The sequence below is a fragment of the Heliangelus exortis genome, chromosome 2 (assembly GCF_036169615.1).
Source record: "Heliangelus exortis chromosome 2, bHelExo1.hap1, whole genome shotgun sequence".
NCBI classification, from domain to species: Eukaryota; Metazoa; Chordata; class Aves; order Apodiformes; family Trochilidae; genus Heliangelus; species Heliangelus exortis.
In genome coordinates, this window is record NC_092423.1 from 122,137,697 (window position 1) to 122,161,355 (window position 23,659).

General features: G+C 40.8%; 1 protein-coding gene across 1 annotated transcript in view; it reads left to right on the forward strand.

Annotated features, from left to right (window-relative positions):
- The window catches only part of STMN2 (stathmin 2), a 43,173-nt gene that overhangs the window by 16,951 nt on the left and 2,563 nt on the right, over window positions 1-23,659 (forward strand). Inside the window, exons 2-4 of the mRNA XM_071737825.1 lie at window positions 10,632-10,727; window positions 11,349-11,521; window positions 21,950-22,141. Of these exons, the coding sequence (XP_071593926.1) occupies window positions 10,632-10,727; window positions 11,349-11,521; window positions 21,950-22,141 (461 nt within the window). The remainder of the gene's footprint in view (window positions 1-10,631; window positions 10,728-11,348; window positions 11,522-21,949; window positions 22,142-23,659) is intronic.

The following is a 23,659-nucleotide window of genomic DNA, read 5'->3' on the forward strand; positions in this document are numbered from 1 at the left end:
TGTAATATTTATCGGCAATAAATATATTTATATATATATATATATATATATATACAAACCAGGTTGCTGGAATAGCATGCCTGGTCTGTCAGGGAAAAGCAGACTCCAGCAAACTCTGCAGCTGAGCTCTGCAACTTCAAAGCTGTAATTCAGTCCATCCCACACCTCACTTGCTATCCGTTACAAGGACACCGAAGAAGTGGCACCTCCTCTGCACATCCTTTCCTGGTGCTTCAACCACCAGTGTGGATGCAGGACCAAGCACCACAGCTTTGCATCCAGGAAGCAGCATGGCCCGTGGGGCTCCTCAGAATTCCATAGGCACTTCTGAGGGAAGGATCATAAATCTGGAGGCTGTCCTTTTGCAGAGAGGTTCTGAAGCAAAAACTCCACTAGGCTGAAGTAGAAGCAGGCCAGTAGAGATGGCACCCCCAATGTCAGACATGCTGAAAGAACATAACCTGTGGGTTATGTTCTTTCAGCCCATAACCAGCTGGGCTGTGATGGGGGGGTTGAGTCTAGAGAAGCCTTCTGCTTCTCTGGCCTTCACTTGTGACCACTAGCACTAAAAATGTTCCTTTTAGCTTGTCTAGAGACTGAGGTTCTGGTTCAATAATGCTTGACGGGGGGGTCTTCAAATTCACACTAGTGGAAATTTTGGAGTGAAATATGTGTCTTTTTAAGCCATTTTGTATGTAACTTGTCTCATAAATAGAAGAGTTTAATATCTTCATGAAATGGTATGTCACAGCCCTTCAGGCATGTGATGTGATACATTGCAGACAACAAGTATTCATCGTGGAAAGCAAATACACCCATTCAGAAATTCCAGAGTTTAAGGTTTTGATCATCATTCATTTCAGATTCAGAATGATAGTTCCGGAGAAAGGGATTTTTCTTGAGAACAGGAAAGTTTATGATAGAATCAGACCCAGAAGAATAATGTTCAGAATTGTTACTACTACTGTATCAGTAGTCCTAAATTAAAATTGAGGATTTTTTTCTGTGAGACATGACAGAGCCAGGCTTGCTACAATACCAGTCAAAAGAGACTTTTCCCTGTGTTGCAGGTATGGAACAACCCAACAACAGTTCTAAAGCAGGTAAGGTGAGCCAAGTAAGGAGGGTTAATTCCCTCTGGTGCAGCTGCTACCACATACTCCCTTTTTCTATCCAGTTCACATTCAGGAATATCTCTTCAGCTGACACCCCTTGCAGAATTTCCACAGTCTTGCGTGCTTCCACAGACTACAGGAGGCAGCAGATAGCAGAATGGGATGGGGCTGCCTTAAAGATTCCCATACTATTGGTGTTTACACACTTAGGTGACAATATTGTCTCCTAGATAGCTCTCAAGAGCTACCTATGGCTGTGATGGCCCCTAACGAGAGTAGGCCTAAGATCAGCATCTTAAATATCAGCATCCTGCCTGACCATCTGAAGAACAGGGGTAAAACTGCAAAAACTTAACAGTTGTTTTCAGTTAACCAGCAAGAAATAAAGCTGCCTTTGGAGTACTGTAGCCTTTGAGTTCATTCCTCACTGTTCAGTCTCTCCACCATCTTTAAAGTCTGTTTTGGTAGCTCACATCCTTTTCTACATAAAAAGTTCTATGGGAAGAGAACTGGGGGAAGGGAGATGGGGTGTGATGGTAGGGAAGGAGATACAGGAGGGATATCTGGAATGAACTGCAAAGGTAAGGCAGACCTTAAAGGAGATCTTCTCCCTGTGGAAAAAAAAAAAAAAATCCCTGGAACTTCTGTTTCCACCCCATCTGAATTCCCTGAAGTTCAGCTGGATTTCAGGAGGGCCACAGGTCTCAGTCTTAGCACTGGGCTCTGTTGCCCTCCCCTTAGTCTCAGAGGGCTGCTGGAACTGAACTACCAAGAGCTTCCTTGTGCTGCCATGATGCACGGGCTCTCCAAAGGGCTGGCTCAGGAGAGGGAATGTAGCATCTGGCTCTCACACTGCTGCAGACTCCTTTCTGCAGAGCTGGAGAAGGAGAAGCATCTTACCCATAGCTTTCTTGTCTGGCTTTTGTTTTTCCCATATTTCCACCAGCATGAAATGTTGTGAAGCTGTTGGGGCCCATGGCTGGGGGCAGGCTTTGGACAGGCAGATGTCTGTATTCCTGGAAGGAAATGTGTGTGTGCTTTTAATTTCAGTAAATAGAATCTGGCCCAAGACTGTAATAGTGACTATGGCAAAGCACCTGCCCCACTGTTTCAAGTAAACATGGCAAGATTGTTTTTTTCCCAAATTCAAAAAAAAGATCCTCCATTAAAATCTCATTTGGACAGTGCAGTTGCATTAGTCTGACAAAATAGACCCATTAACTCATGTGACAGATGACCATAGGGTTCAGAAAATGGATTTTCCTGTTGCATTAGCAGTGAAAACTACATAAATTGAAATAACACAAAATAGTAACTTCACATCTTCACATTCTGACATCAGGAAAAAAAATAGAACAAAGACATCTGAGTTCAGTCACACACATTAAGGAAAAACGGCATCTGGAGTCGTCCATTTCAGTACAAAAATCCACATTGATGGTCAGTGACTAAGCTTTAAATTTAGGGGCAATTTTAAGTGGAGTTGTGCCACCTTTCATTCCACATATGTTAGCATCTACAAGTTGTAGAAGGAAGTAATTGGGCAGTCTTTGCATAAACAAACAGCTTCTTGTGTATCCTTTGGGAGGGGTTCTCCAGACAGGTCCTGTGTTGTCACCTAAACTATGCTGCAGAAGTGGCATGCAAGGGTTTTTCACTAGAGGATGAGGTTCATTGGCACAATTTGACATAATCTTAATAGGAAGCTGAAGGGTCAGATCTGTCACTCACATCTTTTTGTGTGTTTTGAAGAACTGATGCTACAGTGCTCCCTGATTTCACTGCCACTCTGGGCTTTTATGAATAACACTAATGCTTGATTCCATCCCAAGCCATTTCAAAGCCATGTGTTAAAAGGATCTCATGTTTGAGATAACAAAATTGCTAATACTTCTGCCAAAACCTAGGTACCTCGGTGACCTCAGAATGGTCATGAGGGCTACAGAAATCAATGCCTAAGTCTACTTCTTAAAACTCTCAGTTGCCACAAAATCAGATTAGATGTCCCTGAGTTCATTCTTTCTCATCTTTTGGACATCTGGTAGGAAATGCCAGAGTCTCTCTTGACAGAGAAAATTCAGTAGTTCTTTCTTCATTATCTGTTTCTTCTTTCCTTTTCGTACCTGCTTACTATATGGCCCAGATACAGAAATATTACAACATGCAGGGGCAGGGGACATGACCAAAGCTCTGTACTTGTCTCTATATAAACTGCATTGCAGTGTATGAAGAGTGCAATTTTAAAGACTTGATCACCAAAGAATGTGCCCCAAGTGAGTGAGAGTCTTGTGTCATCTTTCCCACAAGACACATGTGAGCACTGTAGGGCATTAATAAGGCAGTTCTGTCCATCTCATCTCGAGTGCCTTTGCTTTGAACCCTTGAGCCATTAGTTCAATTTAGTGCAATTTCAGCAGTCTGATTTTTTTCCTTTTTTTTTTTTCTTTTTTTTTTGAGAAACTGGACAAGTATGTTTGTACATGAGCTTGTGATATGGACACACATTCTTACACAACATACTCTGTTGAGCAGTGTTTTGCTCTCAGAGAGACAGTCACAATATAAGCCCCACCTGTGTGAGCCACCAAAATGAGATGTGGCTTGTGACTGAGCATAAGGGATGGATAAAATTTCATTCTCTTCATCACTGGTGACTCCATAAGCTCATAAGCATCCTTAGGTTTTCTGACAACAGAGATTCATTTGCTTAAATATAACCTAATCCATTTATCGTAGACATCTCTCTTGGAATGGGACCAATCACTCACTGGTGGTGCTTATCTCTCCGTTCACTAAAAAGAAAGCTTTCATGACTACTGCAAACTAGCTGTCTTAAATATTAAATGACCAGCATTAATTAAAGTGAATCCCAAACTCATACATCTCAGATGAGTTCCAAAACTGAAATGATTTGTAGAATCCCTATCCCTCTTACCCTGTCTGTGGTTTTATTCCAGCAGTCTCATGTAACTAGTTCTAATACTACTTCACCATTTTACCACCATTTATCTTGCAACTTTCTTCAAAAATGCCACCAGCTATGGAGAAATAATTAAAGTTATGACCACATAGCAGCATTTCATTTGACAGAAAATGATGCAGCACACTACTGAAATGGATAATAAAAATACTGGCCAACAGAGTGCATGTGCTGGTGTTCACAAAATGACATGGCTTTTTGTGGCTTAAAGCATTGGCTCAACAAACCAAAAACTCTAGCACTCTGAAGGGAGCATTAATGAAGCGAAATTCATAACAAACTGCTTTGTCAGTAGCATCCATGAGAAATCTATGTAAAGGATGGCTGTGGTAGTCTTCTGCACCTTGCATTTTGTGTTTCACCTCACATGCAATCTCTTTCAAAGCAGAAAAGAAAACAAGATTTCAGTTCAGTGTCAGAAACCTGACCTTTTCACAGGTGCCTGGCAAGAGACCATGGGACCAGCCTGTGTTATTGGTTGCTCTTTTTGACCACAGGCAATGTGCCAGTTTCTGCTTCCTTCCTTCAACAACTAGTGGGACTTGAAGTGCCAAAAATCAGTAACACTTTATTATATGCAGACTGGCTTCAGTAAGGCAAAAAGAATTAACAGAATTGCCTTCATCAGATGTTAATTATAAGTAACGTTTACACTTATCTCTCTGCTTTCATGCATTAAAAATAGTCTTGCTTATGAACAATGGTCTCTGCTGTGACACAGCAATCTGTCCTAGCTGTGCTTTGCCAAGGAACCAAATGTGACCCAAATTGCCCATGGCCCATCAGTCAGGACAGATTTTCATTGTACAGAGTAAACTGTAAAAAATTCCGTATAGCTATTGGATAACGGATGGGAATAGAGTGGCTTTACCAATGTTTTCCCTCAGCAATGTTGGGTTTTTTTACCAATGTTTTTCCTTCAGCAACCAATAAGTGGTTGTGGGCTTCTAAAGGCAGCCATAGAACTCTTCCTTATTAGCTGCGCTCAGCGGGCACGTGAGGTGCCAGGCTGGTGATAGACTCATTTTCTGTCCTTGGTGGAGGAACGTGGCATGCACCTAAATAAGCATATTTTTTGAGACCAGGGGAGCATTTTTGAAGAGAAACATCAAAACACCCCAGATGACCAGCAAGTGAACAGCCCACAAACAAAAAGCATGGAAATGTTCACCCAGCACAAGGAGTGGCCTCACTGGTTCTAGACATAGCTGTTAAAAGTAACTGCAGAAGTTTGAGAAAATGATGAGATTAGGTTAAAACAGTGATACTAATTAGGGACTCATGCAGAAAAAAATAATGGAATCTTGAGTGTCAGACTTATCTGAATTTCTTCTCTGAAGCTGTCAAAGCTTTTAGGGGCGTTAGATAACATTTCCAAGGCTTTCTCTGCAGCACTGAATATAATGCATTTATTTTAAAAAATAAATAAAAATAGGTGGGGTTCTGAAATAATCACTTAGCTCCAGAATTTAAGAAAACCTGTAAATACTAGGATATTCACAGGAAAACTCCAAGAATTGCTAAAACTGAAATCCCTCCTGATTTTAGCAAAAATCAGGGTTCTGCTCTACTCCAACTTTGAAGCATTTAATGCATCTAAACATTTAAATCTTGCTACATGTAACTGAGAAGATACTGTTGCTGTCTTCTGTCAACATTGTTCTTTCCTGGCAATTTCCCTATCAAAGCTTTTGTACTATTACAATTGCCATCATTTACTTTCCTTCACTTAACTTCCACAGTTAATGGAATGATGTGTACCCTACATGACTGCACAAGGAGCTGTATAATTAGCAAGACAGTTGAAATACATTTGGAAAATAAACTTTGTGGCAGTCACTTCATGTCTTTGAGTATTTTTAAAAGCTCCACAATGAAATGGATCATTTTTGTACCTATTTCAGTTAAGACAATAAGTCCTGCACAGATTTCTTATATGTTGTGCTGTTGGTTTTCTGGCCTAAGTGTGATGCTTTTTAATGGAAAAGCATTTGTTTTAGTGAGAACAGGTTTCCATGGCTAAATACTAACTCCTTGGGCTTTGGGAAAGCACAACCATCCCCCTGTTCAAACTGTGTGACACTGCTCAGCTGCTCTACTCAGACCATTAACTATATGTGCCTGCATAGATGTCACTGGGCTAATAGTACTGCTCTTTTTTAAAATGTATGGCATTTTAAGGAAACCTCAGTGAAGCAAAGCAGGATTTCTGCTACTCATAGCTGCCAAATAAGCTGTTCTTTGCCTGGTCAAGGGGGACAATTCACAACGCTGATGTTTGTATTCCTAAAGAGATGTGAAGGTCTTGTTCATTTGGCATCCCCAGTCCTTGTTTCCAACAGGGAAAACATTATGTCTCAATATGTCAGGAATAGGATGCATTGCATGCTGTCCCAGCTGTCACCCAGGGTAGAGTAAGACTCCTTTCTTACCCTCTCCTGTAGCATCCACATGTTGTTTGGTTGCAACGTGTGGGCTGCAGCAGCCTCCTGAACTTGCTCTGAGTATTTAAGCCAGAGTTGCAACTGTAGTTGAAGGACTTTCTAGGGCAAATGGAGACTTAATCAATGCCATGAAAAAAGAAAATGTAATGCTTGTAAAGCATGAAAAGTCATCTTAGTTCTATCAGTGGCCAGAATTAAATAGAGCAGTCATTTCACCATTGTGCTCTGAGTGCAGCTATTGTGCTGAAAGAGAAGAGAGCTGAGCACATTCTTATCTTTCTCCAGCCACATTTTGCATATGACAAGCTGGGAGAACAAACACCATTTTCTAATTGGTTTAAATGCTGTTAGAAAACAAGACACACTCAATGTCAAGCAAAGATAAAAAACAATGACAAAGGCCCCCAAAGGCAGGATTCCTGGGACACTGGTTGTAGTAGCACTTCAGTAGACCTTGTATGAGAATGTTAAACTTTCAGCTTGTGTCAGCAAGGGTCGTATCTTTACCTGCAACCCAGCATCCATTTTCTGTACATCTAGCTACCTCCCAAGCAGCATGCAGGGTCTCATTGCACCCACTCCACAACCTCCCTGCTGAAAAGGATGCAATTTTGGTGGTGTGGACAGATGGCTGGGCAAACCCTCCTCAAAGGACAGCCTGGGCTACCACACCTATGCTTTTGGAATGATACATGTGGTTAGTGCTTTGTTGGATGGAGGCCTAAATGACCATATCATTGCCTTTGACTGTTAACAGACATTGGTTGGACATGATTTGTCTCTTCAGAGGATTTCTGATCTATTACTTGCAAGTTGGTACCTATGTTTCCAAGCAAAATAATGGTCAGGTCCAAGCTTCCCTGACAACCTCAGCATGCAGAAAGCAAAGTCTTCAGTACACACTTGCCCTGAGACACTGGCCTTTATGACTGGTTTCTGTAAAGCTTTCTTTGGGTGGGTTATTTAGTTTCCATTAGAGGCCCACATGCAAAATTTAATTAGATAAATTAATCATCCACTAGCAGTTAGAAATCCATTCCTGAACTGATTTATCGTAGAACCATATAGATTGGAAAAGACTCTTAAGAACATCAGGCCCAACTGTTGACATAGCAGCACCAAGTCCACCACTAAATCATATCCCTTAGCACCACATCTACATTTAAATACTTCAGGGATGGTTCTCAACCATTTCCCTGTGCCTGACAACACTTTTGGTGAACACTTTTGCCTGAGAACAAATCTAAACCTCCCCTGCTGCAACTTGAGGCTGTTCCCTCTCATCCTATCACTTGTTCCTTGAGAAAAGGAACCAACCCCCACCTCACTAGAACTTCCTTTCAGGTAGTTGTGGAGAGCAATAAGGTCTCCCCTCAGCCTCCTTTTCTCCAGGCTAAAAACCCCAGCTCCTTCAGTCCTCTTAAAACTTGTGCTCTAGACCCTTCACCAGCTTCATTGCCTTCTCTGGACACACTGCAGCAGCTCAATGTCCTTCTTGTACTGGGGGGCTCAAAACTCAAGTACAAGGGAATTATCTATTCCCTTCTCTTGCTGGCCACACTTTTCCAGTTACAAGCTAGGATGCTGTTGCCCTTCTTGGCCACCTGGGCACAATGCTGGCTCATATTCATCTGGCTGTCACCCAGCATCCCCTTTTCCACCAGGCAGCTTTCCAGCCACTCTTCCCCAAGCCCGTATCATTGCCTGGGGTTGTTGTGACACAAGTGCAGGACCTGGCACTTGGCCTTGTTGAATCTCATACAGGTGGCTTTAGCCCATCAATCCAGCCTGTCCCATCCCTCTGAATATCCTTCCTACCCTCAGGCAGATCCTGCCCAACTTGGTGTCATCTGCAGAGTTACTGAGGGTGTTTGATCTCTTTGTCCAGATCATTGCTAAAGATATTAGAGAGAATTGGCCCTCACCCCAGGGGAACACCACTTGTCACTACCAACTAGATTTAACTGTGTTCACCACAACTCTTAGAACCTGCCCATCCAACCAGCAAAACATACACCAGTCCAGCCATAAGAAGCCAGTTTCTCCAAAAGAATGCTGTGGGAAAATATCAAAAGCTTTACTAAAATCTAGGCAGACAACATCCACAACCCTTTCCTCATCTACTAAACACATCACCTTGTCACAGAAAGAGATCAGGTCAGTCAAACAGGAGCTGCCTTCTGTAACCCATGCTGACTGGGCCTGATCATCTGGTTGTCCTGTCCATGTTGTGCAGTGGCACCCAAGATTATCTGTTCCATGACCTTCCCCAGCACTGATGTCAGACTGACAGACTTATAGTGCCCTTGATCCTCCTTCTGTCCCTTCTTGTAGATGGGCATCACATTTGCTAACCTCTAGTTTTCTGGCCTTTCTGGTTAGCCAGGATGTCTGGTAAAGGATGAAAAATGGCTTGGTGAGCATTTCTGACAGCTCTCTCAGTGCCTTTGGGTGGATCCTGTGTACCTGTGTGCACCTAAGGGGTGTAGCAGGTTGCAAACTATTTCCCCTTGGATTGTGGGGGCTCCATTCTGCTCCCCATCCCTATCTTCCAGATGAGGGGTGTACCAAGCTCAGCTACCTCAAGATCTTACTACTACAGACTGAGGTAAAGAAGGCATTAAGCATTTCAGCCTTTTCCTTAGCCTTTGTCACTGTTTCTCTGATATCCAATACAGGATGGAGATTCTCCTTAGCCCTTCTTCTGTTCTTAATGTATTTATAGAAAATAAACTTATTCCCTTTTTATAGAAACATTTTTAATTGTCTTCTGCAGCAGTGTGGAATCATTCAAATACCACCATTTTGAGAATCACTTAAAGGATCTCAAGCCCTCATCAGCTTCAGGGGCCTTTCTGAGTTGGTAAAAAAATTCAAAAAGCACAAGAGAGAATGAGTGACATGAGAAAGAAGGAATGACAATTTCATAGGTATTCACAGTTTGAAGATCAAAGGAATGCCTGATTTTCCTTTAATAACATCAAGAATTGATTTCATCTGAACTGCTAAGTACAATACTTTAAGCCTGAATTATATTTTATGGCATGTTCTTACATGCTGGCAGCAAATGTTTTTCTGCCCCTATAGATAGGATTTTGATAGTAGCAAGGATTTGTGTGTGCCAGGATGAATTCTGAAGCAGCCTCCTCCTCAACATTTGCAGTGTGGGCAGTGGCTAGGGTATTGCCCCAGGACCCAGGAGAGCTGGCTCTAGTCTGGGGTCTGTCACTGACTTTTCATGTGAGCAGATACACAAGAATATTTTCCTGAATTTAAGCTGAGATGATAGCAATTAAAAAGGGTGAACAGAGAACATTGTATAATGGTTAAATATTGCTATCACCATTTCTAGACCAAGACTTTCTCAGTCCATGACCTATAGACATTGACCTATAGACTAGTCCATGGGCCTATAGACATTACAAAGTCAGTAAAGGTAACACTTCAAAAGTAAATTACAAGGGTCTTTATTGCATCAGCAGGTATACACTAGACCTGAGCATGGAAGCAAGTAAGCAAGGAATAAAAACCTTTGTTTCAAGTAGTCACGCATATTAAGGACCTTATGCAAAGGATTTGATAAATGTATCCTCATTTCTGCTTTTATTTTTAATTATCTGGATGACATTTTCATTTGTAACACATAATGTCTTTAGCATCTGCCTATGGCAACATGCAGGCAGTGTTTCAGAGCTGTTGTCAATTGCATTTGGATACGTCAGAGAATTTGAAAGAGCTTCCTTTCTCTCCACCTGCTAGGAGAGAGTGGAGTGATGGCTCTCTTCCAAGGCTAAATACATTTCCTGGTAGCCAGGTTCACTTTGTAGAAACCAAACAGGATTGTCTGTGTTAAACCTGAGGCTGAGGTCATATAAGAGATCAGAAGCAGTTTCTGCAGTACTGAGCATCTCATGTATGATTTGATAAAGGCTCATATATTTCAGAATAAATATTTGAAAGTTAATATTCTAGAGAAACCTGCCAGGAGGATGATAGAGCAGATTTGATGGTCCCCAGCCAGTCACCTCAGTTATAGATTCACTAAGGAGGATCTGGGGAAGTGAAGCATGCTAACATGGTCTCTCATTTCAGCTTACAAGGAAAAGATGAAGGAGCTGTCCATGCTCTCCCTGATCTGCTCCTGTTTTTATCCTGAACCACGCAACATGAACATCTATAAGTATGATGGTGAGTGACTGACTGGCAATCATCCTGCAGGTCAAAAAATGTGCTAGTGCTGGGAAATGACTCGGTTCACCTTCCATAGTGTTAATGAATCTTTAACAATTCAATTGCTGATTTTGTCTATTAACTTCTACTGATTCTGTATTACCCGTGATGCTGGATATTGTTCCTAACAGCAGCTAACTAAACTCTTAAAACTAGCCCTCTCATACTGAGCTGTACTTTTCCTACTACCCATCTGAGAATTACAGCTCTTCAAAGCTGATGTAATTCCCAAGGAAACGAAGAAAAGATGAAAGCATGCTTAAAAAATTAATCAGTTTGGGCTCTGCTCACAGGGGGTGTGAAATGACACAGAACCCAAATAAGCTTCCAAAACTGCTGTAAAGTTTTATCTTTATGAGATTAAGGTATAATTAAGCTATTACTGATAAAATGGAATGTTCTTCTCCTGAGAACAGTTTTCAGCCCATAATCTGCCATCGCGTTGAAAATGCCCAAGGCAAAGATGCTAAATCTTTTGTCTGTGCTTCTGATCCTATACTAATGTCTGTGCTGCTTCTCTCCTCTCTTCGATACCTCTGTGGTATTGAAGAGCTTACCAGTTCTCATTTTATTGTGCAGACATGGAAGTGAAACAGATCAACAAACGTGCCTCAGGCCAGGCCTTTGAACTGATCCTAAAGCCACCATCTCCGGTCTCAGAAGCACCACGAACTTTAGCTTCTCCAAAGAAGAAAGAACTCTCTCTTGAGGAGATCCAGAAAAAGCTGGAGGCTGCAGAGGAGAGAAGAAAGGTATCTTTCCATAAAAAAAAAAAAAAAAAAAAAAAAAAAAAAAAAAAAAAAAGGCTATAAATTGACCCTGGCAGTGTACAGAATAACTTCCAAGTTTGCTGTCCATTGGTGTTTTCCATTGCCAGCACTGAATCACAGTGACCTGAATAGAAAAAAATTATCGATATGTCTAAAGAAACAAATAAATTTATTTTCTTTCAGAAGCTTCAAAACAAACCTCACTGGTTTTGATGGTTGGGAAGTATGGGTCACAAAATATAGATGGTTTTGATAGAAAGCCCAAATGGGTTCAAACATGCATGCTTTCTGTGTGAGTGTAAGTAGTTCATTCAGAGCTTCTAGAACAGTTGAAAACCAGTGAAGTCTAAGTTTAAGGGATGGATGTGCAGTTCTGACAGCTACTGTCTGGGCTACCAGATCTTGTTTCTCTGTAATGTCTATGGAAATCACTTAAGAGACCTCCCTGAGGCAACTAAAAAGTTTTACTTATGCAGTATGGAAACATGTCAGCTCTAACTAAAGAGTGTTCTGGACCATTCACCACACATTTGGATGAAGATGCTCGTATAGCACAGCTACAAAGACAGGCATTTCTAGCAGACAATCTCAGTGGTGCTGGAATTTGGCCTTACAGGGTTATCTATGGAGTAAATCTTACCTTCTTTGTGACCTTACTTAAAACAGTAAAGCCCTGTTTCATAATCAATGAGATTATCACATAGGGTTTGGAAGAGCTATTACATGTTATTCACAGAGGTTAGCACAAATGCTGGGTTTGTGCAGCAGGAAGCCCACACTGACTATTTCCCTTTCATCATGAATGATGTATTGAAGAGGCCTTCATTTGCTCTGAGGCAGAGATAATTCAGATTGTTGGTTTTGTTGTTTTGTTTTGTTTTTTCTTTCCAGAAGATAAAAGACCAAATTCCAGATCAAATAGGTTGGAGAATGACAGGCAAAGCCAATAAAACACTCACTATTGCCAGACAGAATTATCAGTTTGAAAACTAGAAGTGTTCATTTAGCAGTGTTCAGTGTTCAGTGGCCATTAGATGTGGACAGAAATGTATACAGAAGTCCAGGGACAGCAGATATGCCACAGATAGTACAGCTCCAACATAAGCAGCTCCCTTGTTTTTCCACCTCTCTCAGACTAAATCAGGATTGCATCCAAGAAACCAATTGCAGTGATTACATGCTGAGATGTGAGTCCAGTGATGTCAGTGGATTACTGACAGGTCCTTAAAACCTGGCCCTCAGTTTTGATTTGCAGTGACTATTCTGGACCTTACTAATTTGAACAATTCATTTGCCACATTTGCCACTTCTTCTGCCTTGCTAATACAGGACCCTACTTCTAATGCATACATATTAGCACCTTTGTTTCTTTCAGAGAAATGCTTCTGCCAGAGGATTTGTTTCAGTAAAAGGACATGACTGTATGTGAAAGAAATACTAATTTGCATTAGCACCTGCCCAGAAATAGGAGTTTTCATACCCCCAAATGATGATGCGCCCCAAAGACTGACCTGTGAAGTGCTTCTACCAAGTACAAATTCTAAAATAAAGATACAGACACAGAATGAAATGGAAGCAATTAAGAAGCCTGATATTATGCGTATACGTAGTGGAAAATAGAAATTGAATGTCCCAGAGATTTCATTTCATTGATTTCATTACTGTTCATTTCTTCCTAAAGAAAAGCTCATTATGCAATAAATTGGTAATCAGTGATAGCAATACAGACACCTGCCATTTCTTCCTCTTGGTACTATATTAATTTTGAATGAACATAAAACTGAGTTATTTTTAGTAGACAAGATCCTCACAGTAGCGTTGCAGCAGAAATTGCTAGGAAAGAAACAAAGAACAGAGCAGAAAACTTCATTACCCCACTGATAAAATTACTGCTTTGTTTACCCACTGATAAAATCCCTGGTTCTCCCCCATCTCAACTGGTGCCTTCATTTTCGGCCTGAAAAGGAGCATATTGCAGAGGATAAAAAAGCAACCAGAGGAACAGAAAATCTTCCATGGGAAGATAAATATTCCACTTGTCAACTTGGAAAGAGACCACAGGTAGAAGATAAGGTAAAAGTCTACAAGGTCATGAATCATAGAATCACTTTGGTTGGAAAAGACCTTTAAGATCATAGAGTCCAACCATTAATCCAGCACTGCCAAATTCATCATTAAACCCTATCTCTAAGCACCACATCCACATATCTTTTAACTATCTTCAGGGGTGACTCAACCACTTCCCTGGGCAGCCTGTTCCAGTGCCTGACAACACTTTTGGTAATGAATTTTTGCCTAATATCCAACCTAAACCTCCCTCAGTGAAACTAAAGTCTGTTCCATTTTATCCTATCGCTTGTTGCTTGAGAAAAGGGACCAACACCCACCTCCTTTCAGGTAGCTGCAGAGAGCAATAGGGACTCCTCTCAGCCTCCTTTCCTCCAGACTAAACAATCCCCATTCCATCAATCCTCATATGACTTGTCCTCTAGACCTTTCACCAGCTTCATTGCCCTTCCCTGGACACACTTCAGCAATTCAATGTTCTTTTTGTATTGGGGGGCCCAGAAATGAACACAGTATTCAAGGTGAAGCCTCACCAGTGCCAAGTGCAGGGAGAAAATCACCTCCTGGTTCTGCTGGCCACAGTTTTTCTGATGCTGGCCAGGGTTGACCTTCTTGGCCACCTGGGCATGCTGCTGGCTCACATTCAGCTTGCTGTCAATCAATACCCCCAGGTCCTTTTCCAGCAGGCATTTTTCCAGCCACTCTTCCCCAAGGCTGTAGCACTTCATGGAGTTGCTGTGACCCAACTGCAGACCCCAGCACTTGGCCTTATTGAACCTCATACACCCATCAGTCCAGCCTGTCCAGGTAATGGCACTGAAAAGATGAATATGAAGAATTATTTTCTGTTTTATGAAACCCAAAGGAGGGAAACACTCAATGAGAGGGAACAGAGAGAGGGAATCACCTTTTCATTCTATTTGTTACTATAGACTACTTAGATACTATTAAAATATTTTTTTTTTCAAAAAGATAATAGCAAAATTGATGGAGCAATACCTTGTAAGAAACGATTCTATGAATTCAGCCTCTGGCTCAGAAAATACATAACTTGATGATTCCTGAAAGCTAGGGAGATACAGAGTTATATAGATACATATCAAGGAAAGGACCAGGCAGGTTTGCCCAAATTCATCTATAGTTTTCCTAAGCATCTTCTACTTTCTTCTGCTAGACAAACCAGAGAGATTTTCTGACATCCAGCATGGCATTTTTTATCAAACTTTTCAATCTATGCACAGCAGCTGTTAGACATGACCATAGTAGATCATGTCCTTCCAACCCAGTGCTAATTAAAATCAAGTATAACTAATGGATGAGAATTGCTTTTTTGGAAAAAATACTAATTGATTTCACACTGTTTAGGAATTAGGTTCTGCTCTGTTAATTAGGCAGTGTTCATTAATGAATTTTCTAACAGATGAGACATCTACAGCAGTACAACAGAAGTTTCCTGATAATGCTGTTTCCTGATTATCATTCTTATTTATTCCCTTATAAGCTTTTATAGGCTTCTTTCTTTTTCTCCCCTTTTTTGTGTACCTCACTTGGAAGTCACTGTGACCTCATAATCTCAGACCAAACCAAAAGTTTCACCTGAGGAATTTTTTTCCTTTTGCACTACACAGTGACACCTATTTGGGCTAGTTACAGATTCGTCCTTTCCATTTATAGAATCCTCTTTACACCATGTCATTTTTATCCCATTATTTTTTTTGGCATATGTGTGCTATATTTTCCCACCTTGGTGGATAATCAGAAAGATCTTTTCATCCTTCTCACTTAAGAAATTAGAGCACAGTGACATTGCAAGCAGCAGAAGTTTTTTTCTTATGGAGCCATTAGCATTTTCAATTTTTATCCACTGGCCTTGAATTTTTAGCTATGATTGCATCTGATGTGCAGCTTTCAAGAGTCACATGTTGAGCTATGTATCTTTATTGCCCATGTTCAACTTACTGGAATAAAAATGAAGCACCAAAGGGATGCACATTTCTACTAGACTTTGGGTTATGGAAGAGAAATCATATGTAATTAAATCCTCTTAATGACTTTGTATTGAGATGAAATTGAATCAGACTTGTCCCTAGTGTCTAGTGCCACAAAGAAAGTGGGAGAACAATTTTTTAGCTTCCATGCTTTTGGATATAGACTTATAACTAGATGAGTTTTTAATGTCATTACTATGAAATGCTGCAAGATAAGCCCCCTGTGCAGCCTGGCCTGGGTATCACTCACTGTGCTCCCTGCAGCAGGCAGGCAGGCAGCCCAGGGCATCTCTGCCAGCACCATGGCCACAATCTGCATCAGGCTTCAGCACCCAACTCACTGGCCCTTCGAGCCAGCCCCACAGCCTGCCCAGAACCAGTCCTTCAGCTCCTTGGTTCACCTCTCCTTCGGCACTGAAGAGGCCACCCATGATTTAATGTCACAGTACAGCAGGCTGCTGGGGGGAAAAGGCTCCTAGAAATTGCATGAGACATACAAAACTGACACTCCAGGCAAGAGGAGAGGCAGAGAAGGAATCAGCACCTTCCCTGGCAAAAATGAAGCCTACTTTGTTCTTCCAACTCATTCTTATTTCCTTCCTTGGCTTCCTGTAATGTGTAAGCCAGCAGGCTGGGAGGGAGGACAGGCAGTGCCCATGGATATTTGCCTCCTGTCTTGCCCATCTACTCATCTCCCTTCCTGTTTCTGCTGGCCCTCAGCTGGGCTTGTGTGGAGAAGGAATACAGCACGAGATGCTTTTCCACACCAAGGTCCCAACATTATGTGTGGAATCAGTACCGGAACCGGGTATTTCTGCCCCATTTTGATTTATACCATAGCATTTCCATACATGATGCTTCACCAAAGATAGCCAGAACCACAAGCTGCTCCACAACTCCTCATCCAAAAAACGTAATGCAGCTGCAGGAGGATGTTTGCTATGAGCTAGGAGAGGGCTTGGTGTTAGGCACAAAGGTCTGTCTCAGAGCAGAGGCTGCATACATCCCAGTGCTGGCAAAGCTTCTCCCCATACTCTGCCATGTGCTTTGCTGCTAATGAAACATCATAAGATAAACTGGCATTCATCTTTATCAACTTTGAAAGGTCAGGCCTCAGACTTCATCAGAGCAAGAACCTCATAAGCAAGGCAGGGAGCACTGAGCAGAGGACTCAGGTGGTACCTCGTGCATCCCTCCAATACGATTTTCACTCTCCATGGGTCATAACCCTGAGAACAGAATTTTTTTTGCCAGTTGAGGAAGAGAAAGTGAGGGGGTTTGCTTCACATTGTGGATGGACTCTTAATTTTTGTTTCCTCTCCACTGGCAGAGAGGAATTTAAAAAAAAAAAATTCTCATGCAAATTCAAGCAAAATTTTGCACCCTCTGGTTTCAGTAGAAGCAAGACTTCTTCTATGGTAGCAGCTCAACTGTCTCTAGCTCTCCTGACATATGGCCATTTCACTCCTTTGTCACCCCATGGAGCAGAAGCATCCCCTCTTTTGTCTCTTTGGAGTGTCTCTTTTATGTCTCTTTTTTGTCTCTCTGCTGTGGGAGCGGACCTGCCTCTCCCTGTGTATTTGCATACAGCCTGGGACAGTGAGTCCTCACTATGAGGTGCTAATGTAACAAAAATAATAGTATTCCTACTAAGCAACAGGATGCAATAGTGAGCAATAGAATCATAGAATCATAGAATCATAGAATTGGCTGGTTTGGAAGGGACCTCAGAGATCATCAAGTCCAACCCTTGATCCACTACCGCTGCAGTTACCAGACCATGGCACTGAGTGCCACATCCAGTCTCTTTTTAAATATCTCCAGGGATGGAGAATCCACCACTTCCCGGGGCAGCCCATTCCAATGCTTGATCACCCTCTCTGTAAAGAAATTCTTTCTAATGTCCAACCTAAACCTCCCCTGGTACAACTTAAGACTGTGCCCTCTTGTCTTGCTGAGATTTGCCTGGGAAAAGAGATCAACCCCCACCTGGCTACACCCTCCTTTCAGGTAGTTGAAGAGAGTGATGAGGTCTCCCCTGAGCCTCCTCTTCTCCAGGCTGAACAGCCCCAGCTCCCTCAGCCTCTCTCTTTGAAGAAGCCAGTGCTATTAGGGGGTCTAACTTGAGTCCATTCCCTTGATTTCATGTGGGAAAATCCCAGCCTCAATTCCTTTTCTTGAAAACATCAGTAATTCAGCTCACCCTTACCTTCTGACTAATAAATATCTAGGCTTCACCTTGGCATTTATATTGCAGTAGGAGCTTTTTAATCCTGTCTTCACATGGTGCTCCATTAATAGTATCTTGTAAATACACAATACACCGAAGAATACCAAAGTTAATTTAATTTTTTAAAATCCAGCCAATGAATGAATGTGTTATGAAATGAAACTCTTGTGACTGGTAGCTTCCCTTCCTAGTAACTAAGAGTCCTAGTAACTAAGGTGAATGTATTCAAGCTAGAATTCACAGTTTAAAAGAAGTTATCTGAGGTGATTTACTGCTTAATTTTCTCTCTGCATAAATGGCTTCTGTATTTTTGTATATATGTAAAAAAAATTAATAAGTGTGAGAAAATAAACAACCAGTTACTCAGATAAGTAGAATTTTCTTCCTGTGAGTAATAAATACAAAATTTATGTATCTCCAAAGCCAGTTTCCATAAATAATTTTGAACTCATGAAGTGAGTGTTTAGTTGCCAATATCTGCTGGCTAAGTATGAGAGGTGGATTTCTTTTTGAAGCACTCATCTCTGAAAACTGGGGATGCGCATGATCCTTTAGAAATATGACACAAATAGGAATTTGCCTGCATTACCCATATTTTTAGCACAGCAGTACATTTCTGAGGGCAAAGGTATCTATATCAGAAATATTTTGCAACATGTTTCTTCCTCTACCCCTAGCTTAAGATACTGTAGCCATAACTGCATTGATTATGCCTTGTTATATTTAAGAAGTCTTCTGCGTATTTTGCCCTTGAATATTGCTTTTTTCCTTCTCCACCCTTTCGTACTTGGCACTCCTTATTAATCTTCTTTACCTTTAATCCCATTTGCAGCCTTTTTTCCTCATTTTCTCACAACAGCTGTACAAAAACCACTTACCATAAGCCATTTACAACTGTGTTAGAACATGAACTATCAACGACTTGAAGTTATCCTTTCCAGCACCTCAGACAAAATGATGTTGAAAATGAGCTTGGAACAAAAAAAATTCTTTTGTCTGTTGGAATCCTCTATCAAGACTGTGGGAGTCCAAACACAGCATTTAAAAGCCAACACAAACAACAAAGGGAGTCTGTCAATCCCAGCCCCACTGGGTATCTGGGGCCTTTTATGTAGCCATTTCTGGATGTGTAGTGGACTTTGAACAGAGATGGTGGCCAAGTTCTTTTGCCAAATGTGTTGGGAACAGAAAATCATTTGGCACTCCAATGTACAAACACACAGGCCACCTTCCAAAATTTTTGTAAGGGTATTTCAAAAAGGGGCTGAACATCAGGGAAATGGGCAGACTCACAGCTGGGGTACAACAGCATGAGAAGAGGGACATCAGTCTAAATGAGACTCCATCCCGTGGATGCTTCGTGGCAGGGAGGGGTGTCCCTTTATTTTGAATCTGTCCTGGGTACCTTGGACTATTTGAGTGAGAAATAGTAATGTCATGTGAGGAATATTGTAAAGCAAAAGCACTCTCTGGATGTGCAGACATTCCTGAGGCCTGGTTTAGTTTTCATTCAGACTCTTACTGCTGCCAATGCCATTTGCATCCAGTAAATATTGAATTAGAGTATAAGGATTTTCTTCATTATCATGCACTAGTGAACAAATGACTTTTGAATGTGCTGTCTGCCAGCATAGCCTCCAGAACAGCGTGTACTTTGATATGAAAATGTTATTTTTCACTATTCTTCTGTATTTATGATAGCAAGAAGTAGTTCCAGAAGGCAAGGGGTTTGAATGGAAGAAAATAAATCCTGAAAAATGAGCAAGTGCCCCAAAGTCTCAAAGGCATTTTGTTACCTCCAATTGAAAGCCAATGTTCTTTTAAAAAATACTGTTTATAGGCACAATCCAAATCCTACTTTTTATTATAGCATCTCCATGGGCCCTGGTTATGTCCTTGGAAATGTGTGGTTTACAGATCTGAGACTTCTATTATTTTATAACACACTATATGTACATTTTTAAACAGCATGAAATGTTAGCCATCAAAATCAGCAAGTGAATTCCTAAATATTTCCTAGAAAAGGACATTGCTATTGGTAGCAATAGTCTCTTTTCTGTCTGAACTCCAAACAGGAAGGGATTCTTAGGTTATCAAAGTTGCTTTTCACTGAAGAAAAGGGTTCACAAAAGTTGTATCAGCAACCAAAGGTTAACATCAATAATTTTTCCAAAATTTGATAATAAGTTGCCATTCAACAAGTAATTAAACAGAAATTATAGAATAACTTCACAAACACTGGTCAAACTGAGCCACTCGTGTTGGTCCAAAGATGATAAAGCAAGATGAATATGTTCAATTCTTTCAGTTTTATGTTGTACCACATTTTGAAATAGATTACAGTTAAATAAATGTTAAATGCTTAGTAGGTGTCTGAAATTAAATATTTTGGTTTAAAATAACTTATTTTTATTATATTATTAAAATTATTTGTGTTTTTGTTAAACATATGGGGCTTTTGTTACCAATTAGTCTACAAAAGTCCTTCTTTGCCCAGCTGCCTTCCTTTGGCTCATCCTTCTTTCATCCTCCACCAGCAATGCTCTTCTGCTCTTTGCTGTGCTGGCGATTTTCCATTTCCAACATCTTTTGGCCTGCACAATAGTTATTTTTCCTGAGTTAAAGATCTGAAAAATGCTTGTTCTATTAGTCTCTGTTCAGCATATGCTATAAAAGGGGTAAAAGCAAGGAAGAGTCTGTGTAAGGTACCACTCCAGTAGACCATCCCCATCAGCAGGTACTCCAGGGCCCTTAGCTGCAATCGGGCAGGAGATGACAGCAAATACATTAAGTGGCCAAGGGGGATGAAAGTAGCCTTGTCCTCTGATCTCAGGCAATCCACTACAACCTTGAAAAGACAGATATGTTTCACTTCAGTGTTTTGCTGCAAGATCTTCTGCCTGGGTTTTTGCAGTCTTTTCTAGAATCTGCTTAATTTGTCTCATCAGTGCATTTGGCTTTATGTATATCTTACCTTGTCTTCTTAATTGTCTTCTCCTTCTAGTTGGATCTCACTCATGTAGAAGAATTGCAGCTTTTTCAACTCCATTTGAAGCCACGTTGTAGAATTTAATATGATTCATTACCAGTCATTGTAATTATTAGTTAAAGCCTTAATTTAGACCTCAAACTAATTCATTTTTACAGATAACAATGGTAACAGCGCATTGTGCTCTATGCTGAAATACACACTTATCTTCCCAGAGCCATATTTCATTTCCTGTTTTCTGTGTGCTTCTTGTACTCCCTCCAATTTATTTTATTCAAAAGCATACAATGTTGTTTACTATTTCCAGATAAGCCCTCTGAAACATACTGTCTTTTAGAGTAGACTTGCCTAGAGGATGCTCCCAATGTTGCAAATTCTTTGGCTTCTCTCCTAGGATTAATGGTTGCATGGTAGTAATTTGATGTAAAATAAATAACAATGAGCAATGTGTTAACAAAGAAGAATGACACAGTATTGTGCGCAGGCTGCATCCACTTAATTCTTACCTACAGTTTTCATCTTCCATGCAGAATTTGGATTTTTAACTTAGAATCATTTTTTTAATATATTTTCTATGGAATAAAACATTTTTCCCTCTTCCTAATCAGTGAACTGAAGCCAAAGGGAAGTATAATGAGGAAAAAAAACATGGAATTGATGCCGGTTGTCTTTCACAACAGCAAACTTCAAAGCTTGCTATTAACTGCTAAAGCACATTAACAGATGGTCCAACCTGGGTGAAAAACACACTTCTGCTGTAGCAGCAAACCCCTTTTTAACACTTGAAGTACCTTCAGCCCCCAACCACCTAGTTCTACAAACAAAATTCTCATGGCTTGCAGACTGCAGCTGTCAGAGGTTGAGCAACCACTAAAGTAACCCAAACAACCCAGGGCAGCAACATACAGAAGAATTTCTTGTGCTTTGGACACTTCTCTGCTGCTTCCTAGGGCACATTTTAGCTAGAGCTGTTATTGAAGCTAATCTGGTTTATACAGAGAAGTGATCTTTCCAAACAGTCCCTGTAACAACAAATCTTAACACAGTTTCCAAACTGAATGAACTGTTGCCCTTTGGGTTGGGTTTTTTGCTCGACATGAATATTTCATTTCAGCTGTATGTCTCCCTGTTTCCAGTCCCAGGAGGCCCAGGTGCTGAAACATCTGGCAGAGAAGAGAGAACATGAGCGAGAAGTCCTTCAAAAGGCTTTGGAGGAGAACAACAACTTCAGCAAAATGGCAGAGGAAAAGCTGATACTGAAAATGGAACAGATCAAAGAAAATCGTGAAGCTAATCTAGCTGCTCTTATTGAACGTCTCCAAGAAAAGGTAAGCACACCATCACTCCTCATCTTAGACCAGAGAGGAAGATCTAATAAATATTTTGAAGAGATGCTGTGGGCAACTCTTCTCTCAGTTGCTGCACTTGGGAAATTTTTTAATCAGAGCCCCCACTCACTTTTGAAAAAGGCCAAACTTGCATAATCACACAATCTCAGAATGATTGAGTAGGGAAGGGACCTCTGGAGGTCATCTAGTCCAATTCCCTTGCTCAAGGAAGGCCAGGATCATGTCCAGATGGCTTTTGAATATCTTCAAGGATTGAGACTCCACAGTCTCCCTGGGCAACCTGTGCCAGTGTTGCGTCAGCCACACAGTGAAAAAGCGTTTCCTGATGTTCAGAAGAGAAGGTCTTGTGCTTCAGTTTTTGCCTGTTGCCACTGGCGCTGTCACTGGGCACCGCTGAAAAGAGCTTGGCCTTTTGTGCACTCAATTTGGGAATTTACACACACTGATGAGATCTCCCTGAGCCTTTTCTTCTCCAGGCTGAACAGTGCCAGCTTTCTCAGACTTTCCTCACAGAAGAGGCTGAGAGATGCTCTAGTTCCTTAATCTTCATGACCCTTCGCTGCCTTCAGAGAAAGGTTGATTTTCTAGTTTTTAAAGAAGTTCTGTGAACAAATGAAAGATCACTTGTGTTTAGATTTTGGCTTTTAAGAAAAGTCATTGATTAAATCAAACAGATGTCTGGTGTCAGTAGGTCTTGGTTTCTTAGAGGAAAAATATGGAAACATGCAGGGGAAAATAAACCTTTCCTATACATTAAATGAGGCCTTTTATTCCATAAGTCTTAGAACTAAAAGAGACCATATTTTCTTTTGAAAATCCTTGGTACAGACAGAGAAAAACTGTAAATCACAAACCCCACCATGGAAGATTTGGTTTCCCTGTCTCCAAAATAATTCTTCCATACAAGAGATATTCTAAAGAAAATTTGGAAGTGCTAAGAAAAAAATTACTTAGTTCTTTTTTCTTTCAATTATTAACTTTATAGTGTGATAATAAATTGACTAAAAGGAAGAAAATAGCTCTCAGTAGTTTTCAATGAGATCTTCCCCATAAATACCTCTGCCTCTTTGGTGGAGACAGAAGTCTCACAGAGCAAGTGGAACAACAGAAACCAAAGGATTATGTTACAAAAGAGTAAGCAATGCGATAATCCTCAAGCTTAGGAACTGAATCTGGACTGCCTGACATTTTTGCATTATATTAGTTTGCAGGCATATGTCCCAAAGTTTATAAAACAAAAGGAAAAGCCAACTAACCTTCCTTGAGATCCAAAAAGAAATGGGAAAGACAGATGAAGCATCTTTCTGTCCTGGGTTAATATTAACAAACTGCTAAGCCCTGTTTCCTCAGAAATATGATGGCATATGTTAATGAAATCCAAAGGAGACTCCTGAACAAAGATGATAATAAATTATTTGGAAACACTTGTACAGACAAATTAAAAATTGCATGACTATACATTTTGCCATCACAGCAGTTTACCCTGAATATGCAGAC